The sequence below is a fragment of the Berghia stephanieae genome, chromosome 9 (genome assembly GCF_034508935.2).
Source record: "Berghia stephanieae isolate SIO BIC M18660-M18661 chromosome 9, UCSD_Bste_1.3, whole genome shotgun sequence".
NCBI lineage: Eukaryota > Metazoa > Mollusca > Gastropoda > Nudibranchia > Aeolidiidae > Berghia > Berghia stephanieae.
Genome location: NC_088368.1, coordinates 11,296,291 through 11,318,414, shown reverse-complemented (window position 1 = coordinate 11,318,414; position 22,124 = coordinate 11,296,291). Strand labels below are relative to the sequence as shown.

General features: G+C 36.8%; 1 protein-coding gene across 5 annotated transcripts in view; it reads right to left on the bottom strand.

Moving 5' to 3' along the window:
- Positions 1-6,299: 6,299 nt before the first annotated feature.
- LOC144979681 (uncharacterized) overlaps positions 6,300-22,124 on the bottom strand; it is a 38,159-nt gene continuing 22,334 nt past the window's right edge. For 2 of the 5 annotated variants that reach the window (XM_078926582.1, XM_078926579.1), the window contains exons 2-8: positions 17,463-17,999; positions 13,774-13,891; positions 12,189-12,329; positions 11,634-11,699; positions 10,119-10,316; positions 8,596-8,694; positions 6,300-7,167 (exon numbers count right to left, since the gene is read on the bottom strand). In XM_078926582.1, coding sequence (XP_078782708.1) covers positions 7,099-7,167; positions 8,596-8,694; positions 10,119-10,316; positions 11,634-11,699; positions 12,189-12,329; positions 13,774-13,891; positions 17,463-17,902 — 1,131 coding nt within the window. In that variant the 5' untranslated portion in view covers positions 17,903-17,999 and the 3' untranslated portion in view covers positions 6,300-7,098. Of the gene's footprint in view, positions 7,168-8,595; positions 8,695-10,118; positions 10,317-11,633; positions 11,700-12,188; positions 12,330-13,773; positions 13,892-17,462; positions 18,026-21,229; positions 21,671-22,124 lie in introns of those variants that run through there. The other 3 variants (XM_078926583.1, XM_078926581.1, XM_078926584.1) reach the window with 3 other exon arrangements.

Here is a 22,124-nt window from a genome sequence, read left to right as displayed (position 1 = left end):
CTGGGGTTGTCTTTCGTCTTGTTTCATTTTCAATACTTTTCATTAGTTAAAAACGACGTGTACAAATTTTCAGGTCTGATAACCCACATTATGATGGTTTCACTGTTGTGATGGAATAGACAGGTAGATAACCACGCCTTTCGGACAATCGTCATAATGTAAATAAAGGCAGTGATTGGTAGGCATAGCAAACTACACAGGTTTTACATTCGATGGTTTGTGTTAAAGTAAAATACCCACTGTTCTACCGCTTGATCAATAGAACTAACACAGAAAACTATGTTAAAATTTTAACTTTCATATTATAAACAAGAAAATTATGTGATGACTAGTCACCCATTTGGCGGTATGAAAACAATAACACTGATCGGAGAGAGGTCGATTTCATTCACGTTACTGTTTATAAACAATCAACTATCAATGTTTGTCCGAGCACGTGTAAGGGTGTGTCACAAATTTCATATTTTGATTGGTCAAAAACCTACTGGTTAATTACTCTCAAACTGACGCAAGATATTTTCCATTACAACAACGTAAAACAAGAACACAATTGCCTCCGGTTATCAAACTTGCCAATGTGTGCACGTCGGTTAAAACCTTCAATTTTTTCCTTCTGTTTCCCCCAAATGCTACGTGCACATATTTGCAGGTCTGTTCGAGGGACGCAGTTATAGGCTAGATTTTACATTGTTATTATGAATAATTATTTTGCGTTGGTTTGATAAAATTTCCATTACAACAATGAGCCCATAACAATGTGTGTTATCAGACCTACAAATAAGTACACGTCGTTGAAAATTATCAATTTGTTTCTTCTGTTTCCCCTAATGCAACGGACATATATTTGGAGGCCTGATGGCCAAAGACAATTATGTGCTTGATTTAACATTGTTGTTATGGAAACTATTTTGCGTTGGTTTGAGAGAATTTCCACAAAAAAAAACTAGAGCTTTTTATATAGCGCAATATCCACTAAACGTGCTCAAAGCGCTTTACAAAGGGTCCCTGACCAACAGCAACACGTAACATGTAGAACGAGACATAACGCCTGTTAGGCGATATTACAATTTATTTCCGACAGAGACAACGCTGTTGACGGCCAGGTACTCATTTTACACCTGAGTGCGGTGAGAGAATGTGAGTAAAGAGTCTTTTCCAAGGACTCAACTATGCGCCGAGCGAGGCTCGAACCCAGGACCTTCACTAGACAACAACGAGCCCATAACAATTTGGGTTATCAGACCTTGCAAAAAGGTACACGTTGCCCTAAATGCCAAAGGTCGTTGGTAACAATAATAGTCAAATGGAATGGAACAACAGGCCTATAATATGTACACGTCGGAATGGAACAACAGGCCTATAATATGTACACGTCGGAATGGAACAACAGGCCTATAATATGTACACGTCGGAATGGAACAACAGGCCTATAATATGTACACGTCGGAATGGAACAACAGGCCTATAATATGTACACGTCGGAATGGAACAACAGGCCTATAATATGTACACGTCGGAATGGAACAACAGGCCTATAAATGTACACGTCGGAATGGAACAACAGGCCTATAATATGTACACGTCGGAATGGAACAACAGGCCTATAATATGTACACGTCGGAATGGAACAACAGGCCTATAATATGTACACGTCGGAATGGAACAACAGGCCTATAATATGTACACGTCGGAATGGAACAACAGGCCTATAATATGTACACGTCGGAATGGAACAACAGGCCTATAATATGTACACGTCGGAATGGAACAACAGGCCTATAATATGTACACGTCGGAATGGAACAACAGGCCTATAATATGTACACGTCGGAATGGAACAACAGGCCTATAATATGTACACGTCGGAATGGAACAACAGGCCTATAATATGTACACGTCGGAATGGAACCTTCAACTCAATTGAATTCAATAGTCTGATGTCGCGCCGTCCGGCAACGGCGGCCATCTTGGTTCTAAACAAAGAAAATCATTACTAATTATTCTTCATGTTGGCTAGAACTTTTCATATGCCTTGTGATCAGAATGTGTAAAAGTCAAAACATGATCACATTTATGTGGGTTTTTTTCCTCTGGATACGCTTTGATGCTCGCCGGAGAAAATAATTCATACGGGAGTCCGCCATTGTTCCGATAGTTTAGAGCCAGTGTTACTTAGTTACTATACGTCATTGGGAAGGAAGTGACGTTACGACTGTTGAAGAGTATTTACGAAGAGATATTTTAACGTTGACGCTTCAAGTTTTTCCCCTGTGACGTTTCGAGTGCTCCGGGTTAGTCCATGAAGCCAGATAGCCCGAAATGTCAACAAAAGAAAAGAAAGGGAAAAGACTTGGAGGAGAGAAGAAGGGAACTCGTTGTTAAGTTTCCTCGGAGATGAAGATCAGGCCATTGCACTGAGCCTAGCCTGATCAGAGGGAAGAGACAGAAGGATAATGTCCGTGCTTCACGGCCAGACAATTGTAATGATAAAATAAATAGAGATCAAGGTTTACGTACACAATACATGTATTGCGGAACTAAATAACATGTATAACACAAACAAAGAACGATACAACTCCACTTATTGAGCTTTATATAGAACTTATCCATTCATCCTTTCTTCTAACATCCACGAATAGGGAACACTACAATAATAAAATGATATAAAACAAGACCACTGGAAAGTGGTATTCTGTTCAACTCGACATAACTTACAAGAACTCCCCTCTGGATTCCCGCGCTACGCTTATATAGATAGAATGCAGATGACGTCACTCGTTATTGTTTTTTGCCATTCGCGTTTATGAGTAATGCTCACTGAACTCTATTAACCCGACTATAAACGTTCATGGATACACACAGTTTTGTGTGTTGGTACGTTATATGTCCGGATGGCAATGTTATGAGCTTCTTAGCCAAGCGCATACTATCTATAGCACCAGGCTGGAACCCTGATTGGCTAAAGGCGTAATTCAAAATGCCTCGCACCCTGGGAAGGTACGGTCAACTCCGGACTCGTTCGGGTAATACAGCTTAGAGAGAATTACTCATAATCGTGGCTGTCAAAAAAACAATAACAATGACCTGAGTGACGTCAACTTCGTTCTATCTATAAATTAACGAAGGCTTGTGGCCTTCCTAAACGTATCGATACGTTTAGTTAAATTGCTCACATCTGCTTGTCCGAAATAACATACCAACACACGATACTATGTGTAACCTTGGGGGTTTATTGTTTGATTTTGATATAATTTAGTGAGAACTTATCATTAAGATGGCTGTCTAAAAACAATAACAAAGTGCTGCATGACGTAATATCGTTCCATTTATGAGTATAGATAGTGTGCGCTTGGCTAAGAAGCTCATAACATTGCCATCCGGAAGTATAACGGACCAACACACAAAACGGTGTGTTACCATGATCGTTTATAGTCAGGTTAATACAGTTCAGTGAGCATTACTCATAAACGCGGATGGCAAAAAAACAATAACAAAGACCCGAGTGACGTCATCTTCGAACTATCTATACGAAGGCTACGGGACGGCGTTCATCTGAGAATTTGGGCGGTCTTAAACCTAAGCTGAGAGCATGGACATGTTGATCTGAAAAAAATGTGTATGAAACAGCGTTATCAAAGCAGAGAGAAAAATACAAGAAAAAAAATCATCCCAAAAATATCAGCTGCTTTGACTAGGAATCGAACCTCAGACCTCCTGATTACCGGCACGAGAAACAGGGTAACTAAGGAAGTATGACTCCATATCACATTCACGCATTACGTAATGGTTTGGGTTCGATCCTGGTCATCCCGGACATGACTTGAACATGGGAGACAACTTGTATTTGCAAATGTGCCATGATGATAAATACACAGTACAGTCCCTTGATATATTAACTTTGAGTTTATGAGATAACCGAATGTGATCTGACCGTCCCTTTGCCTGGCAAAATAGTAATACAACAAATAGTAGTAGCAGTAGTAGCAGTAGTAGTAGTAGTAGTAGTTGGAGTAGTAGTAGTAGTAGTAGTAGTAGTAGTAGTAGTAGTAGTAGTAGTAGTAGTAGTAGTAGTAGTAGTTTGTAGTAGTTAGTTAGTATAGTGGTAGTAGTGTAGTAGTAGTAGTAGTAGTAGTAGTAGTAGTAGTAGTAGTAGTAGTAGTAGTAGTAGTAGTAGTAGTAGAAGTAGTCGTAGTAGTGTAGTAGTAGTAGTAGTTGTAGTAGTAGTAGTAGTTGGAGTAGTAGTAGTAGTAGTAGTAGTAGTAGTAGTTGTTGTTGTTGTTGTTGTTGTTGTTGTTGTTGTTGTTGTTATAGTAGTAGTAGCATCAAAAGTAGTAGCGGTAGTTTTGTTGTTCTTATTGTTGTTATTTTTGTAGTAATCGGGGAAGCAGTAGTAGTCCTTAAATATTAATAAGACCAAAGAAGTTGGAGTAAATTCCTGTTTCTATATGATTCACCGGACAGCAAATATTGCTGGAACATTAGTCCATCGCAAAGTAATTTTGCCAGATCTAACCGAATTGTTTACCCAAGCACTGTGGAGTGGACTGACAGTACTTTTTAAAGGCTTGCCCGCACCCGGGATTGAATTGAATCCTACTCTCTCCCCCCCCCCCCCCCCCCCCCCCATTTAAAGGTACCACGCTCTACCAACCAGACTACAGATGTAACTCTTTGATGATGACGACGATGATGATGATGATGATGATGATGATGATGATGATGATGATGGTGATGATGATGATGATGATGATGATGATGATGATGACGATGATGATGATGATGATGACGATCATGATGATGATGAGATCATGAGATGAATGATGTATGATGATGATGATGATGATGATGATGATGATGATGATGATGATGATGAAAAAGCAATAAGATTGATATCCAGTACAATAATTTCAACGCCTTACAATCAAGCAGTGTACGTAATTGATTTGATTTTATTGGGAAATTGATGACATTCTATGTTATATCATAATCAATATCACATAGCCTGGGGATATAAATACTGTGGGTTTCAAATTCTTTTCCATTTGACTCATCCATCCTTTAACTAATCACAAACACACACACAGCCACGCACACACACACACACACACACACACATACATAGACACAAACACATACACACACACACACACACTTTCATATACCCCCCCCCCCAACACACAAATAAATATATATATATATATATATATATATATATATATATATATATATATATATAAAATATATATATACACGCGCACATACACATGCACAGAGAGGGGGGGGGGAGAAAGAAATATAGAAAGAGAGAGAGAGAGTCAGCGAGAGAGAGAGAAAGAGAGAGAGAGTCAGCGAGAGAGAGAGAAAGAGAGAGAGAGTCAGCGAGAGAGAGAGAGAGAGTCAGCGAGAGAGAGAGTCAGCGAGAGAGAGAGAGAGAGAGAGAGTCAGCGAGAGAGAGAGAGAGAGAGAGAGAGAGAGAGAGAGTCAGCGAGAGAGAGAGATAGAGAGTCAGCGAGAGAGAGAGAGAGTCAGCGAGAGAGAGTCAGCGAGAGAGAGAGAGAGTCAGCGAGAGAGAGAGAGAAAGAAAGAGAGAGAGAGAGAGAGAGAGAGAGAGAGAGAGAGAGAAAGAGATATATATTATATTATATTCCTGAATCCTGCTATTTTTCATTTGACAATTTATCTTCAGCGTTGCAGTATTATCAATGTTATCCAAGTACATGTTATTAGTCACAGTGATAATAAATACAGGAGGAAAAGATAACGATCACCTATAATATGAAAGAGAGTGATAAAAGACTGTCTGAGGCATGGCTTGATAAAATATGTAGTTAAAACGGTAAACGTAAAAGTTATTATTCCATCCCTCTCCCTAAACAGTAACGCGTAATGATATCAATTTAACAATAATAATTTGTGACGTCAGATTATCAAACGTTAAATTTCACTAAAATAAAATTTGTGAAAAAATAAGTATCTATCATTTAAATATTTTTGAAAATGTCTTTTACTCAGAGATGACGAAATCAGAATCGATTGAGGGGTAGAATCAATGATTTCTTACACTTTTGCGTTTTGGAATTCGAACTTTGTTCCCAACGCGCACTCGAATGCTCGTGCAGTGGTTGGGAACACGTCCGGAATTCCTAAAAGCAAGTGTGTAAGAATCGTAACCCCACGGTCCACTTAGATTGACTGTGTAGTTATGACGATCGCCTTCGTTCCGGAAGGTCCAGGGTTCGAATCTCGCTCTGAGAGGCGGATAGTTAGGTCCTTAGAAAGGGTTCTATATTCTTACTCTCTCTCTCTCTCTCTCTCTCTCTCTCTCTCTCTCTCTCTCTCTCTCTCTCTCTCTCTCTCTCTCTCTCTCCGTGCTCAGGTGTAAAATGAGTACCTGGCCGTTAAAGCGTTGTCTGTCGAAAAAAAAATGTAATATCGTCCAAAAGGCATCATATCTCGTCCCACAATATTTTAAATGTTGCTGTTAGCTTGGGACCCTTTGTAAATTGTTTTGAGCACTTTTAGTGGATATTAATCTGTATACTGTTCAATTCTTTTTGTTTTTTTGTTTTGTTATTTTTTAGATTTGAAAGTACTTTACACTTGACGAAAGCCCAGTCCAAAGGGCAGCAAGCAATTGTTATTGTTCGTCTAATGCTTGTAGTAGGAAAAAAAAGTAGTCCAAAGGTCCGTAGAGTCGGAATTTATTTCGGTTTCTGTATTTTACTAACAAACTGGGGCAGTGTGGGGCAGAGAACGACCTTTGCTTCGTGCCCTAGAGGTAATAAGTTCGAGTTTTTCTGTGCCCTAGCTCACTATTTCAGCATTCCTTTGAAATATAGAAGGAACGAAAATGACATGGCTCAACTCTTTGTTATTGTTTGTAGAGAGCCATTTTCGAAATTACTTCTCACTAAATTCTATCAATCAAACTATAAACGTTCAAGGGTACACACATTTGTGCGTATTGGTACGGTATACCTGGTTGGCGGATGTCGTGAGTATTTTACCTAAACGCATAATAGCATCGTATATTTTGCCAATGATATGAAAACTTTTTTTTAATCATAATTATTTACAAAACATGAAAAAAAGCAGAGATTATTTGGTAGAGAGGGAATGCGTTGGGCGTATCATCTTCTCAGCATGGGCATATAACTGATCGAGATCCTGGGGAATAAATGAAGAAATGGTTAGAGTGTTGAATGGAAGAGAACCGTCAGAATGTATCACTTTCCAGTTTTGATTGGATATGTTTTGTTTTTGTTTTGGTTTTTATTTTGTTTATTCTTAGTTTTGTTTCTATTTTTGTTTGCATGTTTTGTTTTGTTTTGTTTCTTTTTCTTTCTTTTATTTATTTATTTTTTTTTTTTGGTTGATTTTGTTTGCTTGTTTCTTTTTGTTTTTGTTATTGGCTTGTCTTGTTTATTTTGTTCTTTTTTGTTTTGTTTTGTTTTGTTGTTTGTTTTTCTTCTCTCTCTCTCCTCTCTCTCTCTCTCTCTCTCTCTCCCCTCTTCCTCTCTCTCTCTCTCTCTTCTCTCGTTCTCTCTTCTCTCTCTCTCTCTCTCTCTCTCTCTACTCTCTCTCCTCTCTCCTTCCCCTTCATCTCTCTCTTCCTTCTCTCATCACTCCTTCTGTTTTTGGCATTCTTAATATCTTTCCACAAAAATACAACTCCTTCAGGAAGAAAACATTGTGGTGACTATCAGTTTCAATGGACATCATTGATCGTATCAACAATTACTCACTGGAATCATCAAAAAAACGATAAAATGTCCATCTTTAATATTGATAGGGCTTCTTTGGGATTCGCTTGAACGATGGGATAGCTTAAGCCAGTGGGAATAAACACGCCAGATTTGGTGATGTTGATAGTGAGATTCTCTTTGGCCTGGAGGCTTTGGTTCAAAACCCCCAATTGATGTCGCTTGAATTTCATTTTTTCTTTTCCTCTTCTTCTGCTCGTCCTTTTCTCCCCTTACCTCCTCTGCCTTCACTATAATCTCTTTCTCTTCCTCCTTATCCTCCTCTTGGTCCTTCTCCTCATCCTTCACCTTCTTCTCCTCTTCTTCTTGTCCATCTTCTTCTTCTTCCTCTTCGTCATCCTGCTCCTCCCCTCCCCTCCTCCTTCTCTTCTTCTCTTTCTTCTTCTTCTTCTTCTTCTTCTTCTTCTTCTTCTTCTTCTTCTTCTTCTTCTTCTTCTTCTTCTTCTTCTTCTTCTTCTTCTTCTTCTTCTTCTTCTTCCTCCTCTTCTTCCTCTTCTTCGTTATCCTCCTCCTCCTCCTCCTCCTTCTTCTCCTCCTCCTCATCCTCCTCCTCCTCCTCTTCTTCTTCTTCTTCTTCTTCTTCTTCTTCTTCTTCTTCTTCTTCTTCTTCTTCTTCTTCTTCTTCTTCTTCTTCTTCTTCTTCTTTATCCTCCTCTTACTTCTTCTTCATCTTCTTCTCTCTTTCCACTTGCTTCTGCCCCTCCTTTATTTCCCGTTCCTCACGCATATAATATTGCCCCACCTATTCACACGCGCTTACTCACATTACTGACAGCCACACATACATACACAGATACACACAGTCAAACACACACACACACGTACTCCATACCTCCTCCTTGTACAAGTTCTTTATCTCAGGATTCCTGTCTGGTCTAATAATTCCACTGATCCCTAGATGACCGTTACTGGAGTGGTTGCTAGAACTGAGCTAGAAGCAGAAAATAGTAATTGAATACAAGAGCAACGGCTACATGAATCAAAACAATTCTATGAAATAAGCAAATTATATTATAATATATATATATATATATATATATATATATATATATATATATATATATATATATATATATATATATATATATCGTCCGGCTTTCTGGCATCGGAAAATCCCTGGCTTGAGTCCAGCTTCGGGTCGCGCAATGTTGAGGCATTGAAAAAGGCTCTTGACTCACATTGTCTTCAGGTTATATGACATCTGTTTCACCCCGACAAAAATACCGTTTTGAGATGGTAGATCACAAATTGGTTGACCTGAATCAATCTGAGTTGAGAGTTGTTTTGACACACAAATTTTTAATGACAAGTAATATTCCCTCTAAATGAAGGAAAATACCGTGCATGTTGGTCTATTTCTTTTATGTCTATGATGTGATTAAAGGGAGAGAAGAAAAGAATGAGTGTACACTACACAGGACTTGCCTTTCTTACCTTAACCACCGTATTCGATTTTAAGTCCGCATTTCTTTTCATTGTGTTGTATGTGTGTATTTGTAAGTGTGTTTATGTGTGTCTGTGTCTGTGTGTGTATGTGTGTGTGTGTCTTATATATTTTTTAGAAAATGGCCAGAATCGATTTAAATTACCCTCATCTTGGTAAAAACTCTCGAACCTGGGACCTCGCAAGATTTTGCCAAGATGAGAGTAATTTGGATCGATCCAAATTTGAAGGACGAGTTTTCTGGCCAAATGTTTTAATACGTTTCTTTCCAGGGACGCCAGTTTACTAGTTAAAGTCAAGTAAATCCACCGGTGCTTTGGACTAATTCCCGAGTCCAAACTCAGCGACATCAACTTATTCGTAATTTGGCAATAGAATTAAAAGAATTTTCAATTTGATAAGGTGTGCATGAAAAAGAGGTTATCAGAGGTGGTGTAATGAACGGTATTCGGGATGTCTTAGGTTTGATCCCCAGTTAAAGTAGTAGTCCTTCAAAACCATTAGGCCCTTGGAGCGGGAGTTTATCCCGGCTTCAATAACGTGAAACGGAAAATGGAAATTGCTTGCTATCCTTCGGATAGGACCCAGCTACCAATTCACTGCTGGGTAGAGAGGGTCATCAGAAAAAAAAAATCTCGACTGAACTCGGGATCGACCTCGGCCCCTTTGCATATGAAGCGAGTGCTCTATCAACTGAGTTATCGGTACCCCGTCTCGATCCTCAGTTAGGTATATGATTTATTTTTTTTTTTTGGGGGGGGGAGGGGGGGGGGGGATTCTTTCTTATACTTTAGTCTTTCTGGCATTGCTCAGGCATACGTACCTTTCCAGACTTTTAATCTTAAACCAGCATCTGCTCCCTAGTTTGTCAAGTTGATATTTCTAGGTAGAAGATGTTCCAAAAAACTTACATTGTCTTCATCGTCAAAATCGTCCTCCAGATAATCTGATTCCAGCTCCTTGGATGACTCTTCATTAGCCTTTGCATCGCCTCTTCTATCCTCTTCTTCTTGGCTTCTGTCCACATCTTCTTGACTTGCACATTTCTGATTTTCTTTCGATCTGTCACTCGTTTTGTTAATGATCTCCATTTGAGTCTCAATGTCATCCTGGAATAAGATTTCAAAAGACCAAAATTAGTCTAAAAGCCAGAGTCTAGGGGCAACGTGGCTGACCAGTAACGAGAGGTGCCTAAATGAGTCAATAAGATGGAGATAAAAGATAAAGGGAGTAGATTTGACTCATGAATGAACAACACAAAACAAACGACGTTTCGGCCTTTGGTCTTTTTCAAGTAAACACAACATACTGACATATACTGTATTTACTTCATAACAAGAGGTATCGAGTTCGATTCTCCGCCGTGTTGTGTAGCCTCAAAAAGTCCATTCACCCTTGCTCACCTTCAGGCGCTGAACGGCGATTGACACATGTGTTATTCCACTCTTCCCTTGGTATAAATAGATTCAAAAGGAAAATTTAACTCTTGGGGATAAATAAAGGGAATTTATATTATTTCATTATTTATTCCAATTTCTATGGCAGGAACCAGATAGTAACATATCATTATGCCTTCCACTCTTTGGATAGAACATTAGTCTGTTGTAAAATATTTTCTGGGGTGCTAGATATAATTACAGATATCAACATTTTTCAGTCACCCTTTCTGACAGATAATAATATATCTTAGGGATGAATAAATTTATGGATCACACAATCTACAATTTTACCGTTCTTGCAAATGAAGCTGTTGAAAATCTGAGAGAAGAACTGCCCAACGGAACTGAGCTCCCCAGGAATGAATGGGTAACACTGAACAGAGCACGGGCAAAAATTGGGAGAACAGCTGGAAGCATGAAAAAGTAAGGGGTAGCTGAGACTAGCTGTGTACATGTGGTTGCCCAGAGCAGACGATGGAGCACATCCTTAGAGAAAGCCAGGATGTGCCCAGCTGCACTGACCATGACCTAAGGGTCTGCTCCACAGATACTGTGGAGTGGGTTCGGTGTTGGCGCGACAAGCTATGATGATGATCGTTCTTGATGCGCTTAGCTTTGCGGCGTTTGATGCTATATCAAATGCCATTTTAGAATGAAATTTAGGAAAATGTTTGATTAAGCTTTAAAGCAGCTTGTTATTAATTGTGCAACCAAATTGCCCATCCGTGTCTCATATAAAATCTTTTGATATGTAGGCAATGCGATGACTTTAAAGTGTCTTGAAACTAAAGCACAATTCATAAAACATGACAAACATTCTTACAGAACCATTTAACATTTAGGACGAGACATGGCGCGTGTTAGGCAATGATACAATTTTTTTACGGACATAGAAACGCTGTTAACGTCCAGGTAGGTACTCATTTTACACCTGAGTTCTGTGAGAGAATGTGAGTAGCGAGTCTTTTCAACAAACAAACATCTTACCAAAGGCCTTGTGTATAAGTCTTGATGTTTGGACGAATGGTCATTGTAGGTCCTTGTTGATTTCTTCTGAAATATCAAAACAATATACGTAACCTATCTTATCAAAACGGTACTATATCAGAGTGAACCATGTGTCAAATAATAACGATTTTAAAGTTAAAATGCCAAGAAATGTAAAAATTTTAGCTCTCGTCACAGTCTAAATGGCTGTCTAAAAACAATAACAAAGAGCATAGTGGCGTCAATTCCGTTCCTTCTATAATCTGTTAGAAAGAATTTAGTGCGTAAGAATAATAACCGACGTGCACTTATTCACAGGTCTGATAACCCAATTTATTATGGGCTCATTGTTATAATGGAAATCTAAAAAAAGTGACTCAAAATATTGTTCATTCCAACAATGTTAAACAAGCCTCATAATTGCGTTCGGATGTCAGACCTGCACATAAGTACACGCCGGCAACAGCTAATTATCTCAATGGCTGTCTTAAAAGAATAATAAAGAGCCGAATGACGACAACTTCATTCATTCTATTCTAAACATAGATAACTCACCTTAGATCTATTATTACTATTTCGGTGTCCATCCTTTGCATTCCTCGGGTCATCAGAGGTCAAAATACCTTGAAGACGTAGTTTTTGTAGTCTCTGGATCTCGGCGTCAGCTAGCTGTCTTTCTCTTTCCTTTAGTTTGAGCTGGAATGAGAAATTATTCCTTTTTAACCCTTTCCTTACGAACTATAGGAAAATCGTCACATTCGTTACGATACCACCAACATTGTTTTAATTCAAATTTCTCTTGTACATCATAAAATTTCATGAAAATGAACAGTGTTTTGTAGAGCATGTTTTGCTAAAGAAATTATTTATCGCAAAAACTTTACTGCTATTGTGTTTGAGTGATGAAAAAATATATTTTTGTGTTAGTTGGGTGTGATGTTTTGGGGAAAATCCTGAAAACGGCTGGTAAGGAGAGGATTAACTTCATAAATGATATAGAGCAAAATCCACTAACAGGGGTCCAGATAGCTCAGTTGGCAGAGCAAAGAGATCTATCCCGAATGCAATAGAGACCTTTTTTTTACTGACTTTCCCACTCCCCCCCCCCCCCCCCCTTTCTTGTTTACCCAGCAGTGATTGGGTTACTTATTCTGGCGGAAAGTATTTTGCGATAGACTAGCGTCCTATCCAAAGGGAAGCAAGCATTTGCTAATATGCGTTTCTCGTCATTTGAAACCGGGATATGCCACTACTATTACTACTACTACTACTACTACTACTACTACTACTACTACTACTACTACTACTACTACTACTACTACTACCGCTACTGCTACTGCTACTACTACTACTACTACTACTACTACTACTACTACTACTACTACTACTACTACTACTACTACTACTACTACTGCTGCTGCTACTGCTGCTACTACTACTACTACTACTACTACTACTACTACTACTACTACTACTACTACTACTACCACTACTACCAATAATAATAATAATAATAATAATAATAATAATAATAATAGTAATAATAATAATAATAATATAATAATAATATAATAATAGATAGATAGATAGATAGATAGATAGATAAATAGATAGATAGATAGATAGATAGATAGATAGATAGATAGATAGATAGATAGATAGATAGTATGCGCTTGGCTTAGAAGCTCACAACATTGCCACCCGGAAGTATAAATGACTAACACACAAAAATGTGTGTAACCTTGAACTTTTATAGTCTGGATAATGGAGTTAAGTGAGAATTATTCATAAACGCGAATGGCAAAAAAATTACAAAGACCTGAGTGACGTCACCTTCATACTATCTACCATAAGTAATCCTTGCCTACGCTTACACCGTAGCCATCGTCAAGTTAAAGCCTGGCACTGATAGCCAAAAAGACTGGCATTTTGACGTCATTATTTGGTTTTTGCACCGCCTAGTGAGTTGTCGTTAGTAGTGCTCATGGAAACAAATGGTCCCATTGGTTGAACTATTGAATACAACTCACGATTTGGTTTTGTTTGTTTTTGTTTTTTTTGTGGCCAAAGATTGGCTTTTTGACGTCATTTTTTGGTCAGTGTCAGGCTATAATTTTACGATGGCTACGTTTATACCCACCTCATAGTCTTCATTGACTTTTTGACGGAAGAGTTCATTCCACTTGCCGTCACTGAGTTGTATCCTGTCATTGCCCATCACCTTCTCTAGCCACAGCCTGAACTTCCGGTTTGCATGACTGAAGAAGAATCAGAAGAAAGAAAAAAAAAAACAAGTTAACTGGCGTACTCTGGAAACAACACATATTTAAAAAATTGGCCAGAAAACTCGTCCTTCGAATATCGATTGATTTATTTTTAAAAATAAATTAAAATTGAGCTTATATATAGCGCAATATCCACTAAACGTGCTCAAAGCGCTTTACAGGGGGTCCCTGACCAACAGCAACATTTAACATGTAGGACGGGACATTCATTTATGTGACCCGTATCTTGGTAAAAATCTCTCAAACTTTGGACTTCGGGATGTCGGAGGCGTTTTTAGCAATACTAAAGGGATGATTTACATGGTTATATTATCATCTTTACAATCACACATACAAATACACACACATACATACACAACACACACACACACACACACACACATACACATATGTAATGTCTGACTGCCTTGTGGTTTGACACTAGCCTTCTAATCGGAAGGTCCTGGGTTCGAGTCCCGCACTGAACGGCGCATAGTTGAGTCCTTGGAAAAAGGCTCTTTACACATATTTTCTCATCGTACTCAAGTCCTCGAGTGTTTGGCTTCATGAGGGTGTTTGATTATCGTATATTTCTCTTCCAGGCATAATCTCAGCGAACATATTTGGAAATTAAAAGACAACAAACTAGACCACAACATTTCATGGAAAATGTTATCTAAAGCAACAGGATACACACCAACATCAAAACAATGTAGCTTATGCCTGGAAGAGAAATATACTATAATCAAACACCCTCATGAAGCCACACTCAACACGAAAAGTGAGATGTACGGAACGTGTCCACATCGGCGGAAATTCTTGTTAATTAACTTTAAACCGGAACCACTTCAAGAAACAACAACAGTCAACAAAACAACTCAGTCCTGACGATGGCAAATTAAGCCTGAAACATTAATGTAGACTGTCTCAAACATTGTGGTAAATATTTTTAAAAAATAATAATTCGCTCCATTACTACATGTCGAGCACTTTTCGTACCATATTTGTATCAAACACGATTCAATATATATATATATATATATATATATATATATATATATATATATATATATATATATATATATATAAGAGAGACAGAGAGAGAGAGAGAGAGAGAGAGAGAGAGACAGAGAGGGGGGGGGGTACATTGAAGATTTCGTTCGGGGCTACATTAACAACGAGCGTGTATGTTTCTTTACTTGGTTTTATGGCTTTTTAAAAAGTTAATGAAATGGCGTCATTAGAATGTTAACTGATCTTCGTTGTTGCTAAAGCGCTGTGATTGTACTTGTATCTCATTACGATTATCTTATTACAACAATAAATAGTTTCTTTTTGAAAACGTGTTCGATTGTACATAAAACAACAGAGACCTTTTATCTCTAAGATCTACGATAGAAGACCTTGAAAGGTGGAGGAATCTCACACAGAGGGTAATAATTATAACAACAACAACAACACAACAAATAATAATAATAATAATAATAATAATAATAATAATAATAATAATAATAATAATAATAATAATAATAATAATAATAATAATAATAATAATAATAATAATAATAATAATAATAATAATAATAATAATAATAATAATAATAATAATAATAATAATAATAATAATAATAATAATAAATAATAACTATTGTTAAGTTACAGCTCAATTAAAAAAAGAAGATGAAAAAAAGGAACACATCACACATACACCCCATTCCCCCCCCCCCCCCCCCCCCCCATCTCTCTCTCTCTCTCTATATCTCTCTCTCTCTCTCATAAACACACACACACACACACGCACACACAATCTCTCTCTCTCTCTCTCTCTCTCTCTCTCTCTCTCTCTCTCTCTCTCTCTCTCTCTCCCTCTTCTGAAACTCTCTCCTTCTCTCTCTCTATCTCTCTCTCTTTCTTTTTCTCTCTCAATCCCCTCTCTCTCTCTCTCTCTCTCTCTCTCTCTCTCTCTCTCTCTCTCTCTCTCTCTCTCTCTCTCTCTCTCTTTCTCTCTTTCATATTCAGCAACTTATTGTTCAGTCATTCCTTTGATAACTGTTGAGAAAAGTGTGTTCTTATATCTGATAGTACATACATCATTTCACTTAACTGTACCGCGTATCTGAGCTTGACCTTGAGCTATTATATAGCGCAATATCCACTAAACGTGCTCAAAGCGCTTTACAAAGGGTCCCAGTCCAACAGCAACATGTATCATGTAGAACGAGACATGATATTACAATTTTTTTTCAGACTGAGACAACTCTGTTAACGGCCAGGTACTTATTTTACACATGAGTACGGTGCGAGAATGTGAGTAAAGAGACTTTTCCAAGGACTCGACTATGCGCCGAGCGAGGCTCGAACCCAGGACCCAGGTGAAAGGTATACAAGATCAGTCCATATTAAATTAAGAAACTAAGGAGCAGGAACCGGTGTAAGATAAAAAATGAGTTTTATATAGCGCAATATCCACTAAATGTGCTCAAAGCGCTTTACAAGTGGTCCCTGGTTAACAGCAACATTTAATATGTAGGACGGGACATGACGCCTGATAGGCGATATTACAATTTTTCGGACAAAGACAACGCTGTTAACGGCCAGGTACTCATTTTACACCTGAGTACGGTGGGAGAATGTGAGTAAAGAGTAAAGAGCCTTTTCCAAGGACTCAACTATGCACCGAGCGCGAGGCTCGTCCCAAGACCTTCCGATCCGAAAGCGAGTGTCATACCACTAGACCACATAGCCGCACGGGGACGGGTTCAGAAAAAAGAAAACTCGACTTCACTCGGGATTGAACTCGGTTCCTTTGCGTGTGAAGCCAGGGGTCCACTTACCTGACTATCAGGACCCCCTTCGTCGCATGACATGAGCTCGTCCGTCTGTAATGAATACATATCGCCCAATCTAATGCAATAATTGTATACAATGTACAACGTTATAATAAAATTAAAAAATAAACAACAACAACAAACGAACAAATAACACTAAATAAATAGACAAAAAAATTCCCTGGCGCGTGCATTCCATCCATGAACTATTCATCAACCGTCTGATATTGACAAGAATCAATCGTGTTGTTAAATTGAACAATCTGGGGATTAACAATCTTGCCCTTGGTTAAGGGAGAGAAAAAAAAATGAAATCGTTTGAATTAGGGCCGGCTCGAATCCGAGATCTTCAAGGTTGCAATGCTCTGCCATTTCCACTTGGCCACTTCGTCTTCTCAATGATTAGTCGTCGTCGTCGTCGTCTTCTTCTTCTTCTTCTTCTTCTTCTTCTTCTTCTTCTTCTTCTTCTTCTTCTTCTTCTTCTTCTTCTTCTTCTTCTTTCCCGTATACGCAATTTTACATTAACGGTCTCATACTCATTTTATACCATAGTAAGATGGGAGAACGTAAGTTAAGAGCCTTTTCCAAGGACTAAACAATGCACCGCTCTAATTTGCCATTCTGTAATTGTAAAGACGGTTATATATATATATATATATATATATATATATATATATATATATATATATATATATATATATATATATATATATATAAAATACTTGTCAAAGACTTACCTATAGTCTCGAATAATCCCTCTTCCCCTGTAGCGCTCCTTGACTTCTTCGATATCAAACTCCGCCAGAATTTTTCGAATCACCTCGTGGTGTCGAATTCTCCTGTCTTCCATCTCCTTTCGATTCAGGGCGAACATCTCAAAACTTCCGGGTGGAGCTCCAGTTGAAAAATCCGGTCTTCGTCTCTTTTGACCGTACAATTTACCATCTACATCATCATCGTCGTCGTCGTCAAACATACTCAAATCTTCATCATCGCACGAATCAGAATCATCGTCAGCCCTTTTCTTCATATCCTCCGAAACTTCTTGTTTAGTTCTTCTGTCTTCCTCCTCTTCTTCTCCCTCTTCGTCTTCCTGGCGAATTTCTGATCTATTATCTTCACAATCTTCATCGCCGAAAACTTGTTCATTCATTTCTTTTGTTTTCTCGGTATCCATTGGTTGTCTTGTTTTTGATTGGTTGTTGTAGTAACAACGATTATTGATGATGGTAGTTTAATCCGTTAATGGCGGCGAACTGAGCATCCTTGAAATGCTAACGAAAGAGTGAAAATGGAGAGGCTTCGTATGGGAACAAAACAGACAATGGACCATTATGGGTACAAACCCTTCGTCAGCACAACAATACACAAATTAACGAGGAAAACAAAGAAAATTTAATGCAAAATAACTTTATCGTCTGTACTCAATGGTGGTTGCAGCCCCTACCGTTTTCATCCTTGAAATAATACTGTTTTTTTTTCACATCATAACAGCTTCACACATAGATATCCGTTTACACGGACGTGTATACTTATTTACAGGTCTGATAACACAAATTGTTATGGGCCTATTGTTGTAATGGAAATACCTTCAAACAAATGTTATATATTGTCTGTTACAGCAATATGACGCTCGTCACAATAATAACCCAATACAATTATTATTATTATTATTATTATTATTATTAGTAGTAGTAGTAGTAGTAGTAGTAGTAGTAGTAGTAGTAGTAGTAGTAGTAGTAGTAGTAGTATTATTATTATTATTATTATTATTATTATCATTATCATTATTATTATTATTATTATTATTATTATTATTATTATTATTATTATTATATTATTATTATTATTATTATTATTGCTGTTGTTGTTGTTATGATGTCAAATATGTAGGTAACAACGATGTAAATGGGGAAGGTGAACAGACATTGTCATTACTATCTATAGTTTTTGATGAAATGGGGTAAGATTTGATGTCAATTGGAGTTAAGTCGAATCACGACGGAAAAGGGTTAAGAATCAATTTATTTGTTCTATTGTTCATCTCGTGGCATTCTATTTCTGGTCCAATGGTTCTGATGGCACTTGACAACAAAGTCGAGTAAAATAAAGAATTGAATCCAAGTTCACTATTCTGTCTTACCCTGAGAAAGAAAAGCACATTTTAAAAATTTTGGCCACAAATCTCGTCCTTCAATTATAGATCGAGTAAAATGACCCTCATCAGGTCAAATACTTTAAAACCTGGGACTACAATGACGTATTCGAGGAAGTCTCTGGTTAGAGAGTTTTTGACAAGATGAGGGTCACTTTAATCGATAGATATTTGAAGGACGCGTTTCCTGACCAAAATTTTAAAGTGTCTTTTTTTTTTTTCCTTCAAAGTACGAGATTATTAATCAATTATTCATTCACGTTAAAATAACAACAATCAATATTCTACTCCTTGTCGGATATTTACATAATGGTCTGATCAAAAATAAAAATTCAAGTAAAATGAAATGATATCCGTAGAAGACACACGACATTTGTTAAATTTGATTGTATTAAAAGTCGATGTTCGATAATAATAATAATATTATGATGTAGATCTTCAAGGATAGTGACAACAATAATGATGAAGATGATGATGACGATAATAATAATAATAATAATAATAATAATAATAATAATAATAATAATGATAATAATAATAATAATAATAATAATAATAATAATAATAATATAATAATAATAATAATAATAATAATAATAATAATAATAATGACAACAATAATAATAATAATAATAATAATATAATAATAATAATAATAATAATAATAATAATAATAATAATAATAATAATAATAATAATAAATAGAATTAATGAACAGTTATTATTATTATTATTATTATTATTATTATTATTATTATTATTATTATTATTATTATTATTAATAATAATAATACAATTGCTATCATATTTTACCATCACTATCATTGAAGATTACGTTATAATCAAATATTTTAAGAGTTTACATCAGCATAACCTATAACTTTTTTTTTCGAAATTAAAGGACACAGTAGATTTATAATATTTTCCTTTATAAATACTTTAGAACATAGTCATAATATTTAATATATTATTAACAATATATAACAAAATATATTTATTTAAACACTTATGGCGTGCACAATAAAAACGGTACAGGTTTTATCCTATTTAAAATAAGATGGTAAAAAGGTTGTGGCCTTTGTAGATATATTATCGGGTCTGTTAATGGAACGCCATTATGAGCTAAATTTAACATAATATTAGAGAGAGAGAGAGAGAGAGAGAGAGAGAGAGAGAGAGAGAGAGGGAGAGAGAGTGAGAGAGAGTGAGTGAGAGAGAGTGAGAGAGAGAGAGAGAGAGAGTATTTCCATTATAATAATGAGCCCATAATAATTTGGGTAATCAGACCTATAAATAAATGGACTTCGGTTGTGGCCATAGAATAAATTACTTCTTTCTTATCCTTAGATTGCCGCATTACTACGTTTTCTCATTTGCAGGTCTGATAACCCAAATGTTTACGGGATCATTGTTGGAATATAAGTACTCTTAAACTACCGCATAATATTGTCCATTACAACAATGTTAAAACAAGCTTCCGGTTATCAGACTGTAAATAAATGCACGTTGTCACGTTTATAGATAGAATGCGCTTGGCTCAGAAGCTCACAACATTGTCATCCGGAAGTATATCCGACGAACACACAAAACTATGTGTAATATTGAACCTTTATAGTCTGGTTAATGCAGTTTAGTGAGAACTACTCACAAACATGGATGACAAAAAAACAATAACAAAGACACCAGTGACGTCAACTTTGATCTATCTATGTCGCAATGATAAATTATTACCCCAAATATAAAAAAGGAGTGATCAATTTGGAAAAAATAACAATGTTCTCAACATACCCTGCACTTTGAAGCTATTTCCAAAAACAACACATCTATCAAAAGTTCAAAACAAACTTGACTATCCAGATAATAATATAGACGCTGTGCGCTTGACTAAGAAAGAAACTCACAACATTGCCATCCGGAAATATAACAGACCAACACACAAAACTATGTGTAACCTTGAACGTTTATAGTCTGGTAATACAGTTTAGTGATAATTACTTGTCAAGATGGATGGCAAAAAAAAAAAAAACCAATAACAAAGACCTGAGTAACGTCAACTCCGTTCTATCTATAAGAATAATTAGTATAGATAGTTCGAAGATGACGTCACTTAGGTCTTTGTTATTGTTTTTTGTCATCCGCATTTATGAGTAATGCTCACTGAACTGTATTAACCCGACTATAAACGTTCATGGATACACACAGTTTTGTGTGTTGGTCCGTTATACTTCCGGATGGCAATGTTATGAGCTTCTTAGCCAAGCGCATACTATCTATAACATCATGGTCTTTTTGCGTGTATCCTTTAATAACAAAAGGTAGATAATGATGAAAATTAGAAATGGAACACACTTGTTCAAATGCTTCTATCGTTTGTTTTCTTCTTCTTCTTCTTTTTATAACATTCTGTTTACATAACCGCGTTCATTCAATGATGTTGACAACACCCTCACTCTATTTGTCCATGCCCAATGAATCTCACATAAACCCTTTCTATTTTAATGCACTATAGATTTTATTCACATAATTTAACAAGTTTAATACCGTACTCTGGAAATAATCATATTTTAAACTTTGGCTTTAAAACTCGTCCTTCAAATATCGATCGAATTAAATGAACCTCATCTTGGCAAAAAATCTCAAACATGGGACTAAGGAAGCACTCGCGAGGTCCCAGGTTTGAGAGTTTTTTGCCAAGATGAGGGTCATTTAAATCGATCGATATTTTCAGGACGAGTTTTATGGCCAAATTCTCAAATACGTGTCTTTCCGGAGCACGCCAGCTAACTGATTGACACAGCATATCCACACATGTCTGTCAATGAAATCATTTATCGATGTGAACACATCCAATACTTGCGTATTTGATTCTTTTTGAACACAACATTCACTGTCTGTTATTTATACTACGTATTCATCTATCGGAATGTTTAACAATAGACTATGGAATGATGTTTACATCACGTGACTCGACATAAAGGACAATTTGACAGTAACCTTCGTTAACTTATAGATAGAATGAAGTTGACGTCACTCGGGTCTTTGTTTAACGGACCAACACACAACGCTATGTGTAACCTTAAACGTTTATAGTCTGGTTAATACAGTTTAGTGAGAATTACTCATAAACGCGGATGACAGAAACAATAACAAAGACCTGAGTGACGTCACTGAGGTCTTTGTTATTGTTTTTTTGCCATCCGCGTTTATGAGTAATGCTCACTGAACTATATTAACCTGACTATAA